Source organism: Saccopteryx leptura, chromosome 4 (genome assembly GCF_036850995.1).
Source record: "Saccopteryx leptura isolate mSacLep1 chromosome 4, mSacLep1_pri_phased_curated, whole genome shotgun sequence".
NCBI lineage: Eukaryota > Metazoa > Chordata > Mammalia > Chiroptera > Emballonuridae > Saccopteryx > Saccopteryx leptura.
Window position 1 is genome coordinate 113200951 of NC_089506.1, and position 19620 is coordinate 113220570.

At 39.1% G+C, this 19620-nt stretch overlaps 1 protein-coding gene across 1 annotated transcript; it reads left to right on the forward strand.

Annotated features, from left to right (window-relative positions):
• Positions 1-2943: 2943 nt before the first annotated feature.
• RFC3 (replication factor C subunit 3) lies at positions 2944-19152 on the forward strand. The gene is made up of 9 exons (XM_066383736.1): positions 2944-3136; positions 5665-5802; positions 8881-8948; positions 11870-11967; positions 13616-13797; positions 14178-14314; positions 14396-14494; positions 16907-16976; positions 18864-19152. Exons 1-9 carry the CDS (start codon positions 3050-3052, stop codon positions 19053-19055), a joined length of 1071 nt encoding a protein of 356 aa, XP_066239833.1. The 5' UTR covers positions 2944-3049; the 3' UTR covers positions 19056-19152.
• The last annotated feature ends 468 nt before the right edge of the window (positions 19153-19620 follow it).

The window sequence follows — 19620 nt, forward strand, 5'->3', positions numbered from 1 at the left end:
GAATCCCATTATGCCTCAGATAAGTAACTTTGTATCAGAGACTTCCTTGTTTGTATATTCGATTAAAGCAGGGGTCCCCAAACTTTTTACACAGGGGGCCAGTTCACTGTTCCTCAGACTGTTGGAGGGCCGGACTATAAAAAAAAATATGAACAAATCCTTATGCACACTGCACATACCTTATTTTAAAGTAAAAAAACAAAACAGGAACAAATACAATATTTAAAATAAAGAACAAGTAAATTTAAATCAACAAACTGACCAATATTTCAATGGGAACTATGGGCCTGCTTTTGGCTAAAGAGATGGTCCATGTCCAGTTCCATATTTGTCACTGCTAGCCGTAACAAGTGATATGATGCGCTTCCAGAGCCATGATGTGTGTGTGCATCCCGCGTTACCGCAAGTAGTACTGTACATGAGCGACGCCACATACAGTACTCCAGGAGCACAGGATGCGCATCCTGTACTCCTCTCACTGACCACCAATGAAAGAGGTGCTCCTTCTGGAAGTGCTGCGGGGCCCGGATAAATGGCCTAAGGGGGCCACATGCAGCCCCCGGGCCATAGTTTGGGGACCCCTGGATTAAAGGTTTGGATTTCTACACTATAAAGTGGGGCAGACCAAGAGCTTGCTCTCTCTAGGTTCCTGAGATTAGCATTAGAGGAGAGAGCAGAGAAGGGCCACATGGAGGAGAGGAGAAGCAGTCACGATGGTGGAGTGCTGAGGGAGAAGCCAGTTTGTGCAGAGTTTGTGCAGGGAGAAGGAAGGAGATGGGGAACAGAGGTGAATAAGTCTGGTGAGCTAGAAACCTTTGATTCTAGGAAACTCAGATAAGTCAGTAGCTTTGTGAGCACTGAATTAGTGGGTTTTGGAGCTCAGTGTGTGTTTTTACTTGCCCGCCAGGTGCAAGCTAGGATTAAAGATGAAGGCCCACCAGTTCTTGGCTCCATTGTTTCATTACTGTCTGTCCGAATCTAATGCGAACCTACATGGGCCAGGCTGCTGTGATGGTGGCTGTGTTTACTGGCTTTACAGAGCTCCTTGATATAAATTTATTAAATATGTTTGAAAATCAATTGTCTCCTGTGAGGTCTTGCAATCAAATGACAGCAGTTAGGATTCTTTACAATATATAAATTAAAAGCATAAATTAAATAAGGAATTGATATTATGCACAACTACAAAAGTGCATTTGAGAGGCACAGTTGTCAATGGAAAAAAACTTCCAAACCTGTAAGAATTTTTTAAGAGTTTATTTGAGCCAAGCTGTCGACAATTGCTAAGAAGCAAAGTCTCCACAGATTGGGAAAATGGCAGTTTCACCACCTATTTTATAAAGGGGAAGAAGTAAGAGGGTTACACGAAATTGATTGATGATAGATTAGGGAGGTGGGAGAAAGCAAAACCAGGAAATCTCTGGGATTGGATAAAAGTGAAAATGTATACACTAAAACCTCTCTAACAGAGAGTGGCACAAAACAGATTACTTTAATTAACATGATGATAATAACAATGGTCGGCCTGGCGTGCAGAAGTCCCCGGTTGGATTCCTCGCCAGGGCACACAGGAGAAGCGCCCATCTGCTTCTCCACCCCTCCCCCTCTCCTTCCTCACTGTCTCTCTCTTCCCCTCCCGCAGCCGAGGCTCCATTGGAGCAAGGATGGCCCTGGCGCTGGGGATGGCTCCTTGGCCTCTGCCCCAGGCGCTAGAGTGGCTCTGGTCGCAACAGAGCGATGCCCCGGAGGGGCAGAGCATCGCCCCCTGGTGGGCAGAGCGTCGCCCCCTGGTGGGCGTGCCGGGTGGATCCCAGTCAGGCGCATGCGGGAGTCTGTCTGACTGTCTCTCCCGGTTTCTAGCTTCAGAAAAATACAAAAAAATAAAATAAAATAAAATAAAATTTAAAAGACAAAAAAAATAATAATAATAATAACAATGAAAGGGCTTGTTGTCCTGCTCAGGTAGGATGCCTGCCCTGAGGGGGCAGAAAAAGATAATAACTCCCACACCTCAAAGGCTTGTTACCAGATACACTATTGCAGGTGCAAAAGGCAACAGACAGACTTCAAAGCAAACATTTACCTTCATTCAGATAGAGATTAACTCCCTCCTAGGACAGGATTACCACCATAAACTGCTTTTAGTAAAAAAGTCTAAATTTCAGATTATCCTGTGTGTTTACTTTTAGGTCCCAGAATTCCCAAAGCCATTGTGTAGGCTTTCCCTGAGCTTGTCAGGTTAAGTTAGTGGCCACATATTTATTTAAAAATTTTTTTTTCTTTTGTTTTTTTTCTTTGTCCACACAGTTAAAGGTACAATTTTAGGGGCACAATAAATGTTTTATATAGGTTTGATATGCAAAATATTCCCCCAAAGGTTTCACATTTTTCTCCTAATTTTAATCAGAAGGGTTGCCAAACATTATGGATTTAGCATAATTTGTTAACCTTATGTATTTTTTCCGATAGGCCACATTTCTGTATTTTTTTTTATGACCTTTACATGTTAAATCCAGTAAGAATCTTGAGAATAGAGGCAAGATAGTGAAGATTAGATCTCATTTTTAGCAATTTATTTACTATATTTATTGGCTGTCTGTCAAGTGAGAAAAGCTCTAAACCGGATATAATTCAGTGTCATGTACAGAACTGAACACAATAAATGTTTTGTTTCTGTAACACTAATGAGTAAATGAACGAATAAACGCAATGAGTCAAGGAAAAATTTGACGTCCAGAGTATCAGAGCCAAGTTTCGCATTTTGCTTATAGTTCCTTAACTAGCACGCCGCAGAAGAACAAAGGGAAAATGGTTAAATAAGACAATAAATCTAATGACCACGTGGCACCGATGCTGCAGCTAAGTCCGGCTCCACTAGGCCTCCGTAGTCGTTCCGTCCTAGATTCGCGTACGCGCCCGAGGCCGGTAGTGACGTCGGGAGACTTGGGTCTCGCGAGCACAGTTGTTTGGACGCCTGGGCACAGGATTTTCGCGGGCGCGCTGGCGCGCGCGGGACTTTCAAGCGTCGGTCGCGGAGGCTTCAGCTGCAATGAGCCTCTGGGCGGACAAATACCGGCCCTGCTCGTTGGGGCGGCTGGACTACCACAAGGAGCAGGCGGCGCAGTTGCGCAACCTGGTGAGTGTACCGAGCGGGGAGGACAGCTCGGCTAGGGCATTTGTCGCCCTGTGGGGCGGGGCGGGGCGGGGGTGCAGCGGCGAGTGCAGCCGGGCGGGGCTGCGTGGCCCGGAGCGTGTGAGCGGAAGGGGCGGTGTCCTGCACACTTCGCTACCAGCTTCAAAGTTCTGCTTCGAAGTCATTTACAGGGAGGAAGGGTTTGGGTGTATTCATTTCTAAGGCCACTTCTAATCCTGAAATAGGTTGTCCTTAAGTTCCATTTATTGTAGAGGATTTTCCCCCCTCCATCCCGCTGCCTGTTTTTATATTATAGCTTATAAAAGTGGCTGCTGGCAACGTTTTATAAAAAGCAAAGCGAATTAGGGAACGGACAGGGAGGAAGGGCATTGAGAAAGAGCTGTCGCGTCGGTGCAGGCCGTTTGCCCGCTCCTAGAGGAACCGGGTGCTGATGACGGTGTTTTTGCCGGCAGGACTATCGAGGCACTTTTGGGAAACGAGAACTACATTGTTTACAAAAATTAGGGGATATTTTACAGCTTCGTGTTCATTTTGAAATATCCCCTAATTTTTGTGAGCAGTATATACAGTAACAAAGGGACCCCTGGTTATAGGCTAGTCATTGGGAAAGTTGTGAGATAGACTTTTTCTCTTCTAATATTGATATTTTATCTATTCTAATGTAAAATAAATCTGTTACACCTGTCTGCTTTCTTTATGGACAAATTGCTTTTTCTCATATTAGTCTTTAATTTCCTTAGAGAAAGGTTACATTTTAGTTTTATTTTCTATGGCCTTTTTTTTATATATGGGATTTGGAATACACATTTTGGATAAAAATTTAATGTATTCATCATGTGTTAACAGATTTGCTTTTAAAAAATGTTTACCGGAGGATGTATTTGGGAGGGGACACTAGAATCTATGTAAACACAATAAATTAAAATAAATTTCATGTTAAAAAAAGTGTTTACCTATTTACTGTTGAATCTCCAGTTTAATAAAATGAAACATTTAAAGTATGGCCTTTGTTTTTGATGAGATCGATGTTTTAGTGAACAAAAGCAGCTAGTGTGTGAGGAACATGAACTATTTTCCATGCCCTGTATTGTATTAGGTGAATAATTCCTTCCTCCCAGTGCCACAGGTAGGGGAGTTTATAAAGTATTAAAATTTACTGTAGTAAGTACTGTACAACTGTTAAGATACTGATTTCAGCCTGACCAGGATGAGGTGCAGTGGATAGAGCGTAGAACTGGGATGCAGATGACCCAGGTTTGAAACCCGGAGGTCAGCATGGGCTCATCTGGTTTGTGCAAGGCTCACCACCTTGAGCCCAAGGTTGCTGGCTTGAGCAAGGGGTCACTTCGTCTGCTGTGGCACCCCCCCCCCCCCTTTCAGGCACATATGAGAAAGCAATGAACAACTAAGGTGCCACAATGAAGAATTGATGCTTCTTATTTCTCTCCCTTCCTATCTGTCCCTCTGTCTCTGTTACCAAAAAAAAATTACTGATTTCATTTTTTCTATAATGTTTACTTACAAATTTGTGCTCCACAGGATTTTATACACCTGAGGGCACAGACATGTTCTCGACTCTGTAGCCTTCTTCTTATTGTTGATTCCTAAATCTGGCTGATCATCAGAATCACCTGGGAAGGTTTTTAAGAACAGCCTTGTCCTCTAGTGCAGTGGGGTCCATGCTCTACGTTGTCCCCTACTTCTAACTGATAAGTGCACCTCCCTGTGCTTGCACTTCCTGGGCTTTCTCTTGCTGACACCCCTGAAGCTGACTGGAAATACCTGGGGAGTAATGTCCTCCCTCCCCTGCTCCCTGTCCCTCCCTCCACTTTTCAGTTTGGGCTTGGACAAAGGATTGATGAGAGATGGCACATCCAACTTCAGCTTCCGCACCCTGAGTGTTCAGTGCTGTGGTCTGCTTTAATATGGGCTTCAAGAGCGGCCCCAGCAGGAGCAAGCCCCAGGTGCCCACCATGGTATTTCAGTTGACAATATACTGTGCTTTCTTTTTCTTTTTCTTCCCTACAAAATTTTTCTTTACCTCTCAAATAAACCAAATGCAGTCAGTTCTTATCAAAGGTACTGTTTGTGGAAGCCCAAACTAAGACAGCTATTAATCAGTGATTAAATCATAATTTGATGAGTTCAATAATTAGTCTTTCGTTTTAAAAAATTCTCTAGGAGATGCTAACATCCAGGTTAAGCATATATGGTGTTGTATCAAGTATGTACTGTGCTGGGCATATAATTATATAAAATTAATGCCAGGGAATAATCAACATTCCAGAATTAATTTGCAAATATGTTTCTGTGTACACTCTTGCACAAATGTGTGTATTATGTACACTCATATATGTGTGTTATTTATTTTATATTTATATATATATACTTGAAGCTTCATAGGTAGAGATGCAAAATGTTGATACTTAAAAAGAGTTTAAGTCTACCTAGAACAGTTGTGTGATTAGGGAAAATGCCACATTTTCCTTTTTTGTTTTATTTTTTCCTAGGTGCAATGTGGTGACTTTCCTCACCTGTTAGTGTATGGACCATCTGGTGCTGGTAAAAAGACAAGAATTATGTGTATTCTACGTGAACTTTATGGTGTTGGAGTGGAAAAATTGAGAATTGAGCATCAGACTATCACAGTAAGCATTTCACTTTGTGAACCTCCAAATATTTATAGCACAGATTTTTAGTCCTCATTATCTATTCCAGTGTTTTGACCTTTTTGCACTGAGGACCCAAGAAAACAGAATTATTTTGAGGAGTGCTCAGGCAGAAATCACTTTGAGCATAAGTGAATTTGACTAAGATCATTCGTTGGGTCTATACCTTTCATACAACAATACCAGGGTGGTTAACCCTTTCCTGGACTGGACAGTATTTCTGGCAGACCAGTTTGGGGTCCAGCAGTTAAGAACACTGGTTTATACCCCCACCCCCGCCTGCATAGCTGCCCCCTGAGTGATTTAAGTAAGGATTTCACAGGTAATCTGGGTGCACAGGATTGAGAGCCAGTGATTTATACATGTAATTTTAACCAGACCAAAGTCAGTTACGTTAGAGAGCAAGTAAAAACAACAGGAATTTGGGGTAAAATGTGGATAGTGATAGTCTTTTTAGCTTACTTGGAAAATCAGTGGCTCAGTTGAACTAGAACTCAAGTTTTTAAAGTTCATTATTCTGAAGGCAGTAGTGGGTATGGAAAGAAAGGGAGAGATTTCAAGGACTATTTAAATGTGGACAAGGCGACTTGGTCAAGATTGGGCAGTTGACTCTAGGAAAAGGAGGTGTGAGGCTCTGGATGGTCAGAGAGCTCCTCTGATGTTGCCTGGCCGAGCTTTCCAGCCTCACTCCGTGTAGTGCGTTTTCACACTCTTCCCTTCTAGACCGTGTTTAAGACCCAGCTGGAATGGCTTCTTCCAGAGTGCCCCCAACTCCGTTAGAGTTACTTTTTCCTTTCACTGTCCAGTTTATACTTTTTAAGTACTTTCTTTGTTTTGCCTTCAGTTATATTGTATTATAGCTTATACATCTTTTACTTTGACAAGGTAGTATTTATTATGAAATTATATAGCAAAATAGCATACTCACTTTCATATCCTTTAGTGCCCCTGGTATATTATCTTGTACATACCAGACATTGACAGAATGTATGCTGAGTGACTGGATAGTAAGTAGCACTATTAATAGAACATTTAGGATGATAGATTTTAGGCTAATGTTGATTATCTTGTGTTTAGACTTGTTGAATTTTATGTTCATCCTGGTAGAACTTTTTATAAAATATTCAGGGACAAATTTAACAAGAAAGGTATGGGTCCTTTCTGTTGGCAGGAAACTAGAACACAATAGGACAAAAAACAACGGGTCATATGGAAAGATGCAGTATATCCTCAGATATGTGGCTTAATATTTAAAAGTATCTGTTCGCGCTTGACCTGTGGTGGCGCAGTGGATAAAGCATCGACCTGGAAATGCTGAGGTCGCTGGTTCAAAACCCTGGGCTTGCCTGGTCAAGGTACATATGGGAGTTGATGCTTCCAGCTCCTCCCCCCTTCTCTCTCTCTGTCTCTTCTCTCTCTCTCTCTCTCTCTTTCTCTGTCTCTCCCTCTCCTCTCTAAAAATAAATAAATAAATAAATAAAAATTAAAAGTATCTGTTCGCTCCCTAGTTAGTAACTTTTAATGAAATTAAAATCCAACTTATTTTTAAATTGCATGAAATTATCTTAATGTACATATGAAATACATTTCTGAGACTAGCTAAAGTAATAAAAAATAATTGTGAATTGGGACTTGCATTAACAGATATTAACTCATTGTAAAGCTTCTGCAATCAAAAAATACTGTGTTGTCATGGGTACAGAGAATTAGGTTAGTGGAACTTAATAGATGAGGATCTATTTCAGATCAGTAGGAAGAGTCAGTACAGTGTACTAACATAACTAGATATCTACTCAGAAGAAAACGTTGAATCACTGTGATACCTAATTTGTAAAGGTAAATTCCAGGTGAAGATTTAAGTGTTAAAGTAAAACATTTAAGCTTCTTTGAATAAAATTTCATAAGCAGCCTATGGGTCAAGAACACCTTTTGGTAGAAAACATGGAAGCTATAGAAGAAAAAATATATAGTTGAGATATACATGAATTTTAAAAGTTTGTTTGACAGAAGATAACAGAAAAACAGAAAAATGAAAGATTATCAAAAAATATTTGAAAGGAACATTTTAGGTATAAGATTTTTACAAACTCACAATGGGAAAGACAGGCTGGTAGCAAATGGAATAAAAAATAGTCAAAAAGAAATATAGATGACCAGTAGACATATGTCAAGTCGTTGACCTTTGATAGGCAAGCAGAAACAGTGTGAGTTTATCATTTGTATTCTTTACTATATATACTCATATACTATATCACGTATTTACTGTTATATATCATATACTCATCAGCTGACAAAAATGGAAGGTATGATGTAAAACCTTCAATGGAAAGTTGGAGAAGAGTATTCATTGCCAGGGGAAATGTGAAGTGTTAGATCTTTTTTAGAAGAGAGGCTGGTATGCATATATACATAGGTAGAAGTTTAGAAAACATACCCCTTCAATCCGGCAAATTATCTATTGGGAATCTATTGCATAGAAATGAAAACAGTGCATGAGACATGTACAATGATGTAATTGTGGAATTGTTTGAGATGGCAAAAAGCAGGAAACAAAATGCCCATCAATATGACTAGTTTGGTGACATTTCTCTCTATACCAGTTTTCTGGGAGGGATTTGCCTAGATGTATGTCAAGTAGGAAAAGCAAAACAAATATGTTTGCCTTTTATTTTTTGCAAGAAACCCTGACATTCTATATAAATATATAGAAATATACTTGAATTTATTTTTGTGTGTTATGGAAAAGGCTGTAAAGGACATGTGCAGGTTGTGTACAAAGATGACCTGGTAACTAGAAATGGTTTGGAGACTTCTGGAGGTAGCAGGAAAATATAACCTCAATAAAAACATGATATGTATGACCTATTATGTATAAAAATATGTTTATCTGCACAGTAATAAAAGACTTGGGCTAATGAAGTTAACAGTGGTAGTTCTATAAAGTTTTATTTTTGTAAGCATAACTTGTTTATGTAATAAAAGAATCAGTGAAATACAGAAAAGAGGAGAAATAGTTAATAAATTAATGTTAAAAACGATTATTTTCTTTGTCCACAGACCCCATCTAAAAAGAAAATTGAGATTAGCACTATTGCAAGCAATTACCACCTTGAAGTTAATCCCAGGTGAGCTGCTATACTGGTATAATAGAAATAAGCATTTTTAGAATAGTGGTGTTCAGGCTTTTTTTTTTTTTTAGGGAATAGAACCCTTTCTTGAAGATAAATCATGTATGAAAATACAGTATATAAAACAGATAGTAGTGAAATTGCCCTTTGTGAAAGAGCCTAGAACTCACTTTGCCTTTTCTCTGAGACTCCCTCAGCCAAATAATTTTGACAATTAAGTGTCTTGTTCTACAGAGCTCGGTGTTTTACACGAAGTACATTATATCAGTGGTTTTCAGCCACTGGTCCATGGACTGATGCCAGTCTGCAAAAGAGTTAGCCACTCTGATGTTGCATCAAGATTATAGAGCCAATAATTATAGACTATAATCTCCATATGACCTCAGGGTGGTAATACACTGCATTACATAGTAATAAGAAAAATTAAATGGACTCATTCAGAACTGATGAACAAAGTGTTTAAAGAGTTTATAATGCCTGGAGTAAATATTTCATAAAGTGAATTTGGGCAGTCACATACCATCGTTTCCGTTTCTTGATTAGAGGGTCTTATCACAGGCCACCAATCATCATTTGTTTCATCTATCATGGGTTAGTAAGAGGAGGGTCTTGTTGGGAGGCACAGTGCAAACTCATGCCCAGCAGTAGAGTATGTCTCAGTACATAATGTAGAAATGGTTGTATTGGGAGCACACTCGGGTAAGGTCCAGCTTCCCTGGGGCATTAGCGATGCTGACGGAGAGCAGAACCAAGGGCATCTTTAGGTGACGGCAGCTTGACGGGAATGGCACAGACCAGAGTGAACACCCATTTCAAGACTGAATAGGGCAGGAGGTGTAGAATTTAAGCTAATACTTATTCAGTATAAGGCATTCTGAGAAAACTTTTACATGGATTATTATATTTAGTCCACAAAACAACCCTAACAGACAGGTATTGTTAGTATTTTCCCTAGATAATGTCAAAGAAAATGAAGAGAAATAAGGTTGGTGGGAAGGGTCTGATCATAAAAGTAGAGGAAGTGTTAATTCCATAGACAAAAGGAAAATTGTGTATTTTTGACTAGAAAATGATTAAAAAAAAGATACTGTATACATATTGATATAATAATAGTGAATTGAGAAAGACTTGATAAATAAAGCTGACTTCTCTGTCCTCTTTTCTCATTCTGAGTTTCTCTGTAACAAGAATAGTCTGGTGCCTGACCTGTGGTGGCGCAGTGGATAAAGCATCAACCTGGAACGCTGAGGTCGCTGGTTCAAAACCCTGGGATTGCCTGGACAAGGCACATATGGGAGTTGATGCTTCCTGCTCCTCCCCTCTTCTCTCTCTCTCTCTCTCTCTCTCTCTCTCTCTCTCCTCTTTCTCTCCTCTCTAAAATGAATAAATAAAGTCTTTAAAAAAAGAAAGAATAGTCTGTTAGAGATTAAGCTGATTGTTTTTCAGGTGTTTGAAGTTGATATTTCAGCCTAAATCAGATTTATGTTGGTCTATGAGGCGCATGTCTTAAATGCTAAAGTAGTATGTGGGTATAAATGATAGATAATGCCTATAGTAAGTCATTGGCTTACAGAGTTCTGACTTTGTGTCTTAAACCCCATTTGCCTCGGGGGAGTGAGGTCTCCGTGCTAATGCAGGGAGCAGACGTGTCTAGACTTGTGTTCTCTTGTATCTTTGCCGTTTTGATGATGGGGAAGAAGAACGGAGATAATTTGTTTTCAAAGAGTTTTTTTTTTTTAATTTTAATTTATTAATTTTAATGCAGTGACATTGATAAATCAGGATACATATGTTCAGAGAAAACATCTCCAGGTTATTTTGACATTTGATTATGTTGCATACCCCTCACCCAAAGTCAAAATGTCTTCGTCACCGTCTATCTGGTTTTCTTTATTCCCCTCCCTTCCCCCACTCCCTCCCCCCCTTTCCTCCCCCCATCCCCCCCCCCCCTTACCATCACATTCTTGTCCATGTCTCTGAGTCTCATTTTTATGTCCCATCTATGTATGGAATCATAGTTCTTAGTTTTTTCTGAATTACTTATTTCACTCAGTATAATGTTATCAAGGTCCATCCATGTTGTTGTCAATGATCCGATGTCATCATTTCTTATGGCTGAGTAGTATTCCATAGTATATATGTACCAAAGCTTTTTAATCCACTCGTCCTCTGATGGACACTTGGGCTGTTTCCAGATCTTCCCTATTGTGAACAATGCTACCATAAACATGGGGGTGCATTTCTCCTTTCCAAAGAGTTATTTTTATATATGGAGTAATTATAGATAATTTAAAAATTAGCTGTAACTAGGTAATAATTACGTGTACAGAACTGTTAAAGTAATTGCAAATTGCTAATTAGTTATTGCTCTTTTAAGTAAACTTAAAAGAACATATTTAGTAATTTCAGTGATGCTAATTAAATTGTAATTGTGTATTGGAATATTTTTTTTATTTTTTTATTTTTTATTTTTTTATAACAGAGTGAGAGTCAGAGAGAGGGATAGATAGGGACAGATAGGAACGGGGAGAGATGAGAAGCATCAATCATCAGTTTTTCGTTGCGACACCTTAGTTGTTCATTGATTGCTTTCTCATATGTGCCTTGACCGTGGGCCTTCAGCAGACCGAGTAACCCCTTGCTCGAGCCAGCGACCTTGTGTCCAAGCTGGTTAGCTTTTTGCTCAAGCCAGATGATCCTGCGCTCAAGCTGGCGACCTCGGGGTCTCCAACCTGGGTCCTCCGCATCCTAGTTCGACGCTCTATCCACTGCGCCACTGCCTGGTCAGGCAGGTCTTATTAATTTAGATTAAAATATTAACTACTTAAGATCTTCAGAATTTTTCATTATAATAAGAATAAGGACATAATACTTTCAGGGTGTGTGTGTGTTTGTTTTAACCATCTTTTTCTGTATAGTGATGCTGGAAATAGTGATCGGGTAGTAATTCAGGAGATGTTGAAAACAGTGGCACAATCACAGCAGCTTGAAACAAACTCGCAGAGAGATTTTAAAGGTATGTGGTAAAAACGGTTCCTTATTTTATTTTTTTTTTAATAAATAAATTTTTATTAATTTTAATGGGGTGACATCAATAAATTGGTACATATATTCAAAGAAAACATGTCCAGGTTATCTTGTCATTCAGTTCTGTTGTATACCCATCACCCAAATTCAGATTGTCCTTCGTCACCTTCTATGTAGTTTTCTTTGTGCCCCTCCCCCCCCCCCCCCCCCCCCCCCGTAACCACCACACTCTTGTCCATGTCTCTTAGTGTCATTTTTATGGTTCCTTGTTATTAATCAGACTCTCAAACTGTAAGCAATGAGTATGAGAAAATATAATGGGGAATTCTAAATTTCATCTATTCAGCAAGTATTTATCAACCTCCTCTATGCCAAGCATTGTGCGAGGTTTTAGGGTGGGGGAATCTGAAAGTGAATAAGAGACTGGTGATCTCTGCTCATGGGAACTGAATTTTTGTGGAAATAGGACTATACTACCTGTTTATTATTTTAGAACTAGATGAATAATGAAAAACACTTTATTTAAAATAAGAGGTTATATGAATTAGAAGTAACTATTCTTAGGACCAAAGTTCTGTGTTCATGATCAAATATTTAAATGAAAAGAAAGTTAAAATCAGCTATAATCCCACCACAGGCAGACAATTATTGTAGCGCCTTTGACGTTACTTTCCAGTATCTTTGGATTCTGTTTCCAGAGTGTCTCCTTATTGTGAAGCACTGTCTTGGAAGGGCGCACTTCATTTTGTTACTTGCAGTCTGCTACCGTCAGACCTTATTGCATCAGGGATCCATTGCTCCCAGCCGTGGAGTGGTCCCCATGGATGCTGCTCTCAGATTGGCCCTTGGTGCTCTGCAGTGTGTTCTTGTGGGTGATTGGGGGAGTCCCCTGTCCTAAAGGCTGTCAGAAACCTAGTGGACCCCAGCCTCTTCCTCCCATGCATAGTGTTTGTTTTCACTTGCTCATATTTGGGGTTCTTACATAAAGCTTGTCACTGAGTTTTGTTATAAACGTTGTCTGTGAGTCTTTGGTTTTGGAACCTTCAGTTCTGTCTGTTTCTGTGAGAGAGGTTCAGATGCTCTGCCGCCACCATCATCTTCTAGAAGTAATGTGGCATCATGAAAAACACAATAGTGGATTCAGTCTGTGCCTGCATATTATTCCTGAAAGACTTTAAGGCCAGTTCTTGATTATGGCGAGGAAGAGACTTAAGTACAAGTAACCTGTATCTCCATGCCTGTTGTTTTCCCAAGTGTATTCCTTAGAATGCTAAGATTAAAGGTCTTCACAGTCACGTGCTGCCAAGAGCACGTATTTTGGGAAAATGTAGCACCACACATTCTTGTTTTGGTGATTGTTTTTTTTAGTGCATATAATGATTATAAAGGCTGCAATGAATTCTACAGCACGGTGACCTCTTTAACTTCACTTAGCCTAGAATTTCTGAGGCTTATTCTAGAATTTTTCAAATAAAAATAAATTATTTTCACTATACCTATAGCTTTTATATGTCCTTGCCAAAGAAAGGGAAGAGTAGTTTGTGAGACTTATATTTAGGATTTCATGCTGAATAATGAGGGGGAAGAGGGAGATAGATATCCAAATTAAAGATTGTTTTTGTCTCCCCTTGTCTCAGTGGTTCTATTGACAGAGGTTGACAAACTCACCAAAGATGCCCAGCACGCCTTGCGTAGAACCATGGAGAAGTACATGTCCACCTGCAGGTTGATCTTGTGTTGCAATTCTACATCTAAAGTGATACCGCCTATTCGTAGCCGGTGTCTGGCAGTTCGGGTGCCTGCTCCCACCATTGAAGATGTACGTCAGGTTACGCGTTATTTTTTATAAAAGCACAGTAACGTGTGTCAGTAATTCAGGAACATCTGTGTACTGGATGCTAATCATTGGTAGATGTACAAACCAATATATATATGGTATAGTAAATACCAAATACTAATATATTAAAAGTGTTCTTTGCTTTAAATTTCTTTTACCTTAAACAAATAGGTATTACCAATTCTACTAAACTAGGGGAAGGTTAGTTATTTAGTATCTTCTACTTCAACCTGTTTATTTGGCTTTGGAGGAGCACGTGGGTTCGGGTAGGATATGACCAAAGAAAGGTCTGTAAAGACGTTAACAGAGATGATCTCAGTATACTGTTTGACAGATTGCTCGTTTTTGTTCCTTTGTTGTAGATTTGCCATGTGTTATCTGCTGTGTGCAAGAAGGAAGGGCTGACTCTCCCTTCACAGCTGGCACACAGACTTGCAGAGAAGTCCTGCAGAAACCTCAGGAAAGCGCTGCTCATGTGTGAGGCCTGCAGAGTGCAGCAGTGAGTGAGGGCAGTCGCCACAGGAGACTTGGGAAATAAGCACACTTCCGTTTAAGTCACTGTTTTGTTTCTGTCATGTAGATACCCTTTCACTGCAGATCAGGACATCCCCGAAACAGACTGGGAGGTGTATCTGAGGGAGACTGCCAATGCCATTGTCAGTCAGCAGACCCCACAAAGGTAACATTACCGTGTGAGCGATGACCATAAAAGTCGGGTCCTCGAGGCAGTGCAGCTGTTCTGAGTCTTAAATTAGTGTTTTTATACTAGCACTGTGTAATTTAGAATTATAATTAAATCTTAAACCTAAATACTAAACTTTTAATGAAAAGGTAGGATATGATTTGAGAAATTTAATGGTTTAGAATAGTTGGTATGTGTTATGACTTTTATTAAGCTATTGACATGTAAATGTGCAGTTTACACATAAATTAAAACACATCTTGGAATTTTAATTTTCTTTTTAGGATTTCAGGTGACTTAGCATTAGTAATAACATAATGTGTCTGTTTTTTAATATTGAACAATATTTAACTTTGTAATTGCCACCTCATATTCAAGAAAGACACCAGATTGAGTCAGACTTCTAGTTCTTCTACTTATTTTTAGGTATGATGATTGGTTCTGTTAAGAAAAACATTGTGTATGTGCCATTAGGATTCAGAAAGTGTTTTTGCAACACATGTTGCACAGTTGGTTCATACGCCTGGCCGACACTGTATCCACTGAGCCAGCCGGCCAGGGCCAACCACATGAGTTTTGATGGAAGTTTAATGTCTCTGAACTTTTAAGTTCTTTTCAGTAAAAGAGAGTGGTGGTGTTAGGAATAAATGTGAACTTCATAGAGAGTAAGGGATTAGAGAAATGCCTTGTCAGACATTGGAAGGGGTTAGACTTTGGAGTAACAGATCTGTGCTTAAATTGACTCTGCTGTGGTCCACTTTGTCAGTTGACATAAACTACCTGAGTCTTAGATTTTCATCTAAAAAATGTGGGAGATAATGCCCACTCACAGTTGGTGTGAGGACCAAGTTTTAAATTATTAGTTACAGTGTCTTCTTGCACGCACGTGCTAAAAAAAAAAAAAAATGCTAGGTTTTAAAAAAAACTCTTACTAAGCTTTATTGTGGCATAGCTTCATACTCCTGGATTACCAGAAAGGGGGCTGGACCTCCACTTTTAAGAACTTTTTCATAATTCACTTTCCTGATCATGTGAAATATTAGACATCTGTGATATTATTTTAGTAAAGATTCAGAACAGTTTTCTCTCCTTTAGGGTAGGTAAGTATATTTACAGAGAGATAAAGAGACTTGTTTTATTTGTATTTAAAATTTTAATTGTCGCCTGACCAGGCGGTGGCGCAGTGGATAGAGCGTTAAACTGGGATGCCTAGAACCCAGGTTCGAGACCCCTGAGGTCGTCAGCTTGAGCGCGGGCTCATCTGGTTTGAGCAAAAAACTCACCAGCTTGGACCCAAGGTTGCTGGCTTGAGCAAGGGGTTACTCAGTCTGCTGAAGGCCTGCGGTCTCATATTGCACATGTGAGAAAGCAATCAATGAACAACTAAAGTGTCACAGTACGCGATGAAAAACTAATGATTGATGCTTCTCATCTCTCCGTTCCTGTCTGTCTGTCCCTGTCTATCCCTCTCTCTGACTCTGTAAAAAAAAAAAAAAAAAGTCACTTTTTCTTACTGTTTTAAAATGCCTTGTATATTTTTCTACTTCACTGTTTTTCCTCCCAAAAATGTTATGAGAGGGGTCTAGAATTAAAGGCTCAATGAGCCTGGCTCCATGCTCACCTGTGAGCTCTCATATGGCCGTTTTATGACAGGACAGCCTTGTCTCCTCTCCGTAATGCTTTTTATGTTGCTGTAGGCAGCAGCGTGATACTGTATCTTTATGTTCCATTGTCTCACGTGTGTGTACGGCCAGTGATTCTTCAGTCTTTTTATTACTACTTTCTGAATGTCCTCGGTATCATCTATTTGGGGAAAAAATAAACATTACTTGATGTGTCATTAAAGTATGTTAAAGTCCATGGTGTGCAGTAAACTTAGCCCTCACAGTATGAAGTCTTCATTTCTATCTGGTACTTGCATGATACTTTGATGTAACTGATGATAACCCTGTATTATCTAACTTGAAAAAAGTTCTGAAAATTTTCTTTTAGAAAAATCAGCTGAAATTAGGAAGAGCTTCTATATGTATATGCTAAGTATATAAACCATTTAAGAAAATGTCTGTATTGGGTTGTTTACTTTATAAAGTGAAACAGCACAGTAGTTACTGTATTTCCCCATTTATAAGATGCACCCTTTTTCAAAAAATTTGGGGTCTAAAAATTGGGTGCGTTTTATACAGTGGTTGTAGGTTTTTTAACTTGCATTTCCTGTTCTACCATGCAGCTGAGTAGTTGTATGAATTTTATGATGAATAAAACTTGAGTTCAGTAACTTTATAGAATACATTTTTTTTTCCAAATTTTGGGCCAAAAATTAAGATATGTCTTATACATGGGGAAATATGGTACTTGGGAAAATTACCTCTTATTTTTATCACAAAATATTATTTATTATGTTTTATGTAGGCTCCTTGAAGTTCGTGGAAGACTTTATGAGCTTTTAACTCATTGTATTCCTCCTGAAATAATAATGAAGGTAACCTAATTTCATATCTTGAACCTTTTATTAGACCCACCTTTGGTCTTTGGGTGGGTGATCCCAAGGCTGTTGTACAATAGTTCTGAGGTAACATCACCTCCTATCTAGTTTATTAATTCAGCAGATATTATATATTTTTTAATAGTGTATTTTTTTTATTTTTATGTTTAGATTTTATTCATTGGTATTGGAGAGAGAAAAAGAGAGAGGAAAGAGGTAGGACAGGGGGAGGAACAGGAAGCATCAACTCTCATATGTGCCTTGAGCAGGCAAGCAGGGTTTTGAATCAGCGATCTCAGTGTTCCAGGTTGACGCTTTATCCACTGCGCCACCACAGGTCAGGCCAATTCAACAGATATTAATTGAGTCTCTCCTGTATTCTAGGCACCATTAGGGGAGTGTTGAACAGGGCAGGAGAGGTTCTGCCTTCAGGGAGGTTATATTTCAGTGGGGCGAGATGGGAATGGAGGGTGGAACTATGGAGAGTCAGCAGTAGCGTCTCTAAGAAAGGTTATGTTTAAGTGGAGACTTATAACATTAAAAGAAGGGAACACCGTGGGGGAATGAGGTTAAAGGTGTAGGCAAAGTCTGGACTGTGGAATACTGTAAGCACAGCTTTAAAGTTGGCCTGTCAACTACCTAGCTAACTAAATTGATAAAAATAATAATAAAATAAAGGTGTACCCTTTCATTTTCATAAGGATAACCAGTTTTAACAGACCTGTATTCTGTTCACATAGAAATAAGCTCATGTATATTCTGCACTGTCTCATTCAACATTGTAGCATGGATGTTGGTTCACAACAGCACATATTTACTTTACTCATTTTAGTGGATGAATGGGATTCCATTGTATAACTATATCATAGTTGTTTTTTTTATTGTGACCCCTATTGGTGGAACTTTAGGTTGCCTATAGATTACACCATTATATATTTAAATCAAAGGTAGTCAACCTTTTTATATCTACCGCCCACTTTTGTATCTTTGTTAGTAGTAAAATTTTCTAACTGCCCACCGGTTCCACAGTAATGGTGATTTATAAAGTAGGGAAATTATTTTACTTTATAAAATTTATAAAGCAGAGTTACAGCAAGTTAAAGCATATAATAATAATTATTTACCAAGTACTTTATGTTGGATTTTCGCTAAGTTTGGCAGAATAAATCTTTATAAAACAACTTACTATAGTTAAATTTATCTTTTTGTTTATACTTTGGTTGCTCTGCTACTGCCCACCATGAAAGCCGGAATGCCCACTAGTGGGCGGTAAGGACCAGATTGACTACCACTGATTTAAATATTTGGAATTTGGAATATGCTAGGTAATTACCACATTTCTACATTATAGAAAAGGTGCACAGTTTTTTTGCTTTTGGATGAAGACTGCCAGTCCATATAAAAAAATTTAAGGATTTTACAAATTAATAAAAGAATATGTTGAGCCTGACCAGGCGGTGGCACAGGGGATAGAGCGTCGAACTGGGATGCGGAAGGACCCAGGTTCGAGACCCCGGGGTTGCCAGCTTGAGCACGGGCTCATCTGGCTTGAGCAAAAAGCTCACTAGCATGGACCCAAGGTCACTGGCTCGAGCCGGGGGTTACTCAGTCTGCTGAAGGCCCTTGGTCATGGCACATATGAGAAAGCAATCAATGAACAGCTACGGTGTTGCAATGAAAAACTGATGATTGATGCTTCTCGTCTCTCTTCGTTCCTGTCTGTCTGTCCCTGTCTTTCCCTCTCTCTGACTCTCTCTCTGTCCCTGTAAAAAAAAAAAAAAGAATATGTTGAACTTAAGATTTGCCTGTTTTGAATGAGAAATAAAGCTTGTTTGACTAATATTTTGGGGAACAATTGTTTAATTACTAGTTGTCTTTCTTTAGGGCCTTCTCTCAGAACTTTTGCATAATTGCGACGGACAGCTGAAAGGAGAAGTGGCCCAGATGGCAGCTTACTATGAACATCGTCTGCAGCTGGGGAGTAAAGCCATTTATCACTTGGAAGCTTTTGTGGCCAAATTTATGGCCCTTTATAAGAAGTTCATGGAGGATGGATTGGAAGGCATGATGTTCTGACATTTATCAGCAATTCTTCCTGTGTCTCAGTATCAGCATTTACGTTCAGTTTATATTGGATGAGCTGCAGGTAAAATAAACTGACTTTACTTAATCATGTCTTGTTTGTATTTTTTTATAATAATTCCTTTAAACTATTATTCTCTAAGATAATTACTCTTATACTATTGAAGTATATTTAAAGGACACAGCTAGAAACTTCAGAGTTTAGAAACGTCATTTTATTTGAAAAATTTGTTATCCAAGTACACAATATTGATCCTCCCTTTTTCCACTTAATGTCTCATCTGCTGATGGAAATTTACACATAAAACAAAGACTATTTTCTGTCCTCCAGATGTCTTATTTTTGGCCAGGTACATAATAACTCTGCTTGGCACGGACAGAAAGAAAAGGTCTGGGAGGAAAAAAGACTGCGTGACTTATGGGCCAGTAGTAAGAAGCTAAAAAGAGAACAACTTGAGTCCCAGAGGAGTGGGTCAGGAAAAGAGTTAAAGAAAATGGTGAAATTTATCCACATTTCCATTTTCATTTGTTTTAAGATGCTTTTTTAGTCATTGGTTTT

Coding starts and splice junctions, on each gene's coding strand:
- RFC3 (XM_066383736.1), top strand. CDS start 3,050: ATGAGCCTCTGGGCGGACAAATACCGGCCCTGCTCGTTGGGGCGGCTG. Junction 11,968..13,615: donor CTCGCAGAGAGATTTTAAAG/GTATGTGGTAAA, acceptor CCCTTGTCTCAG/TGGTTCTATTGACAGAGGTT. Junction 16,977..18,863: donor CTCCTGAAATAATAATGAAG/GTAACCTAATTT, acceptor GTCTTTCTTTAG/GGCCTTCTCTCAGAACTTTT.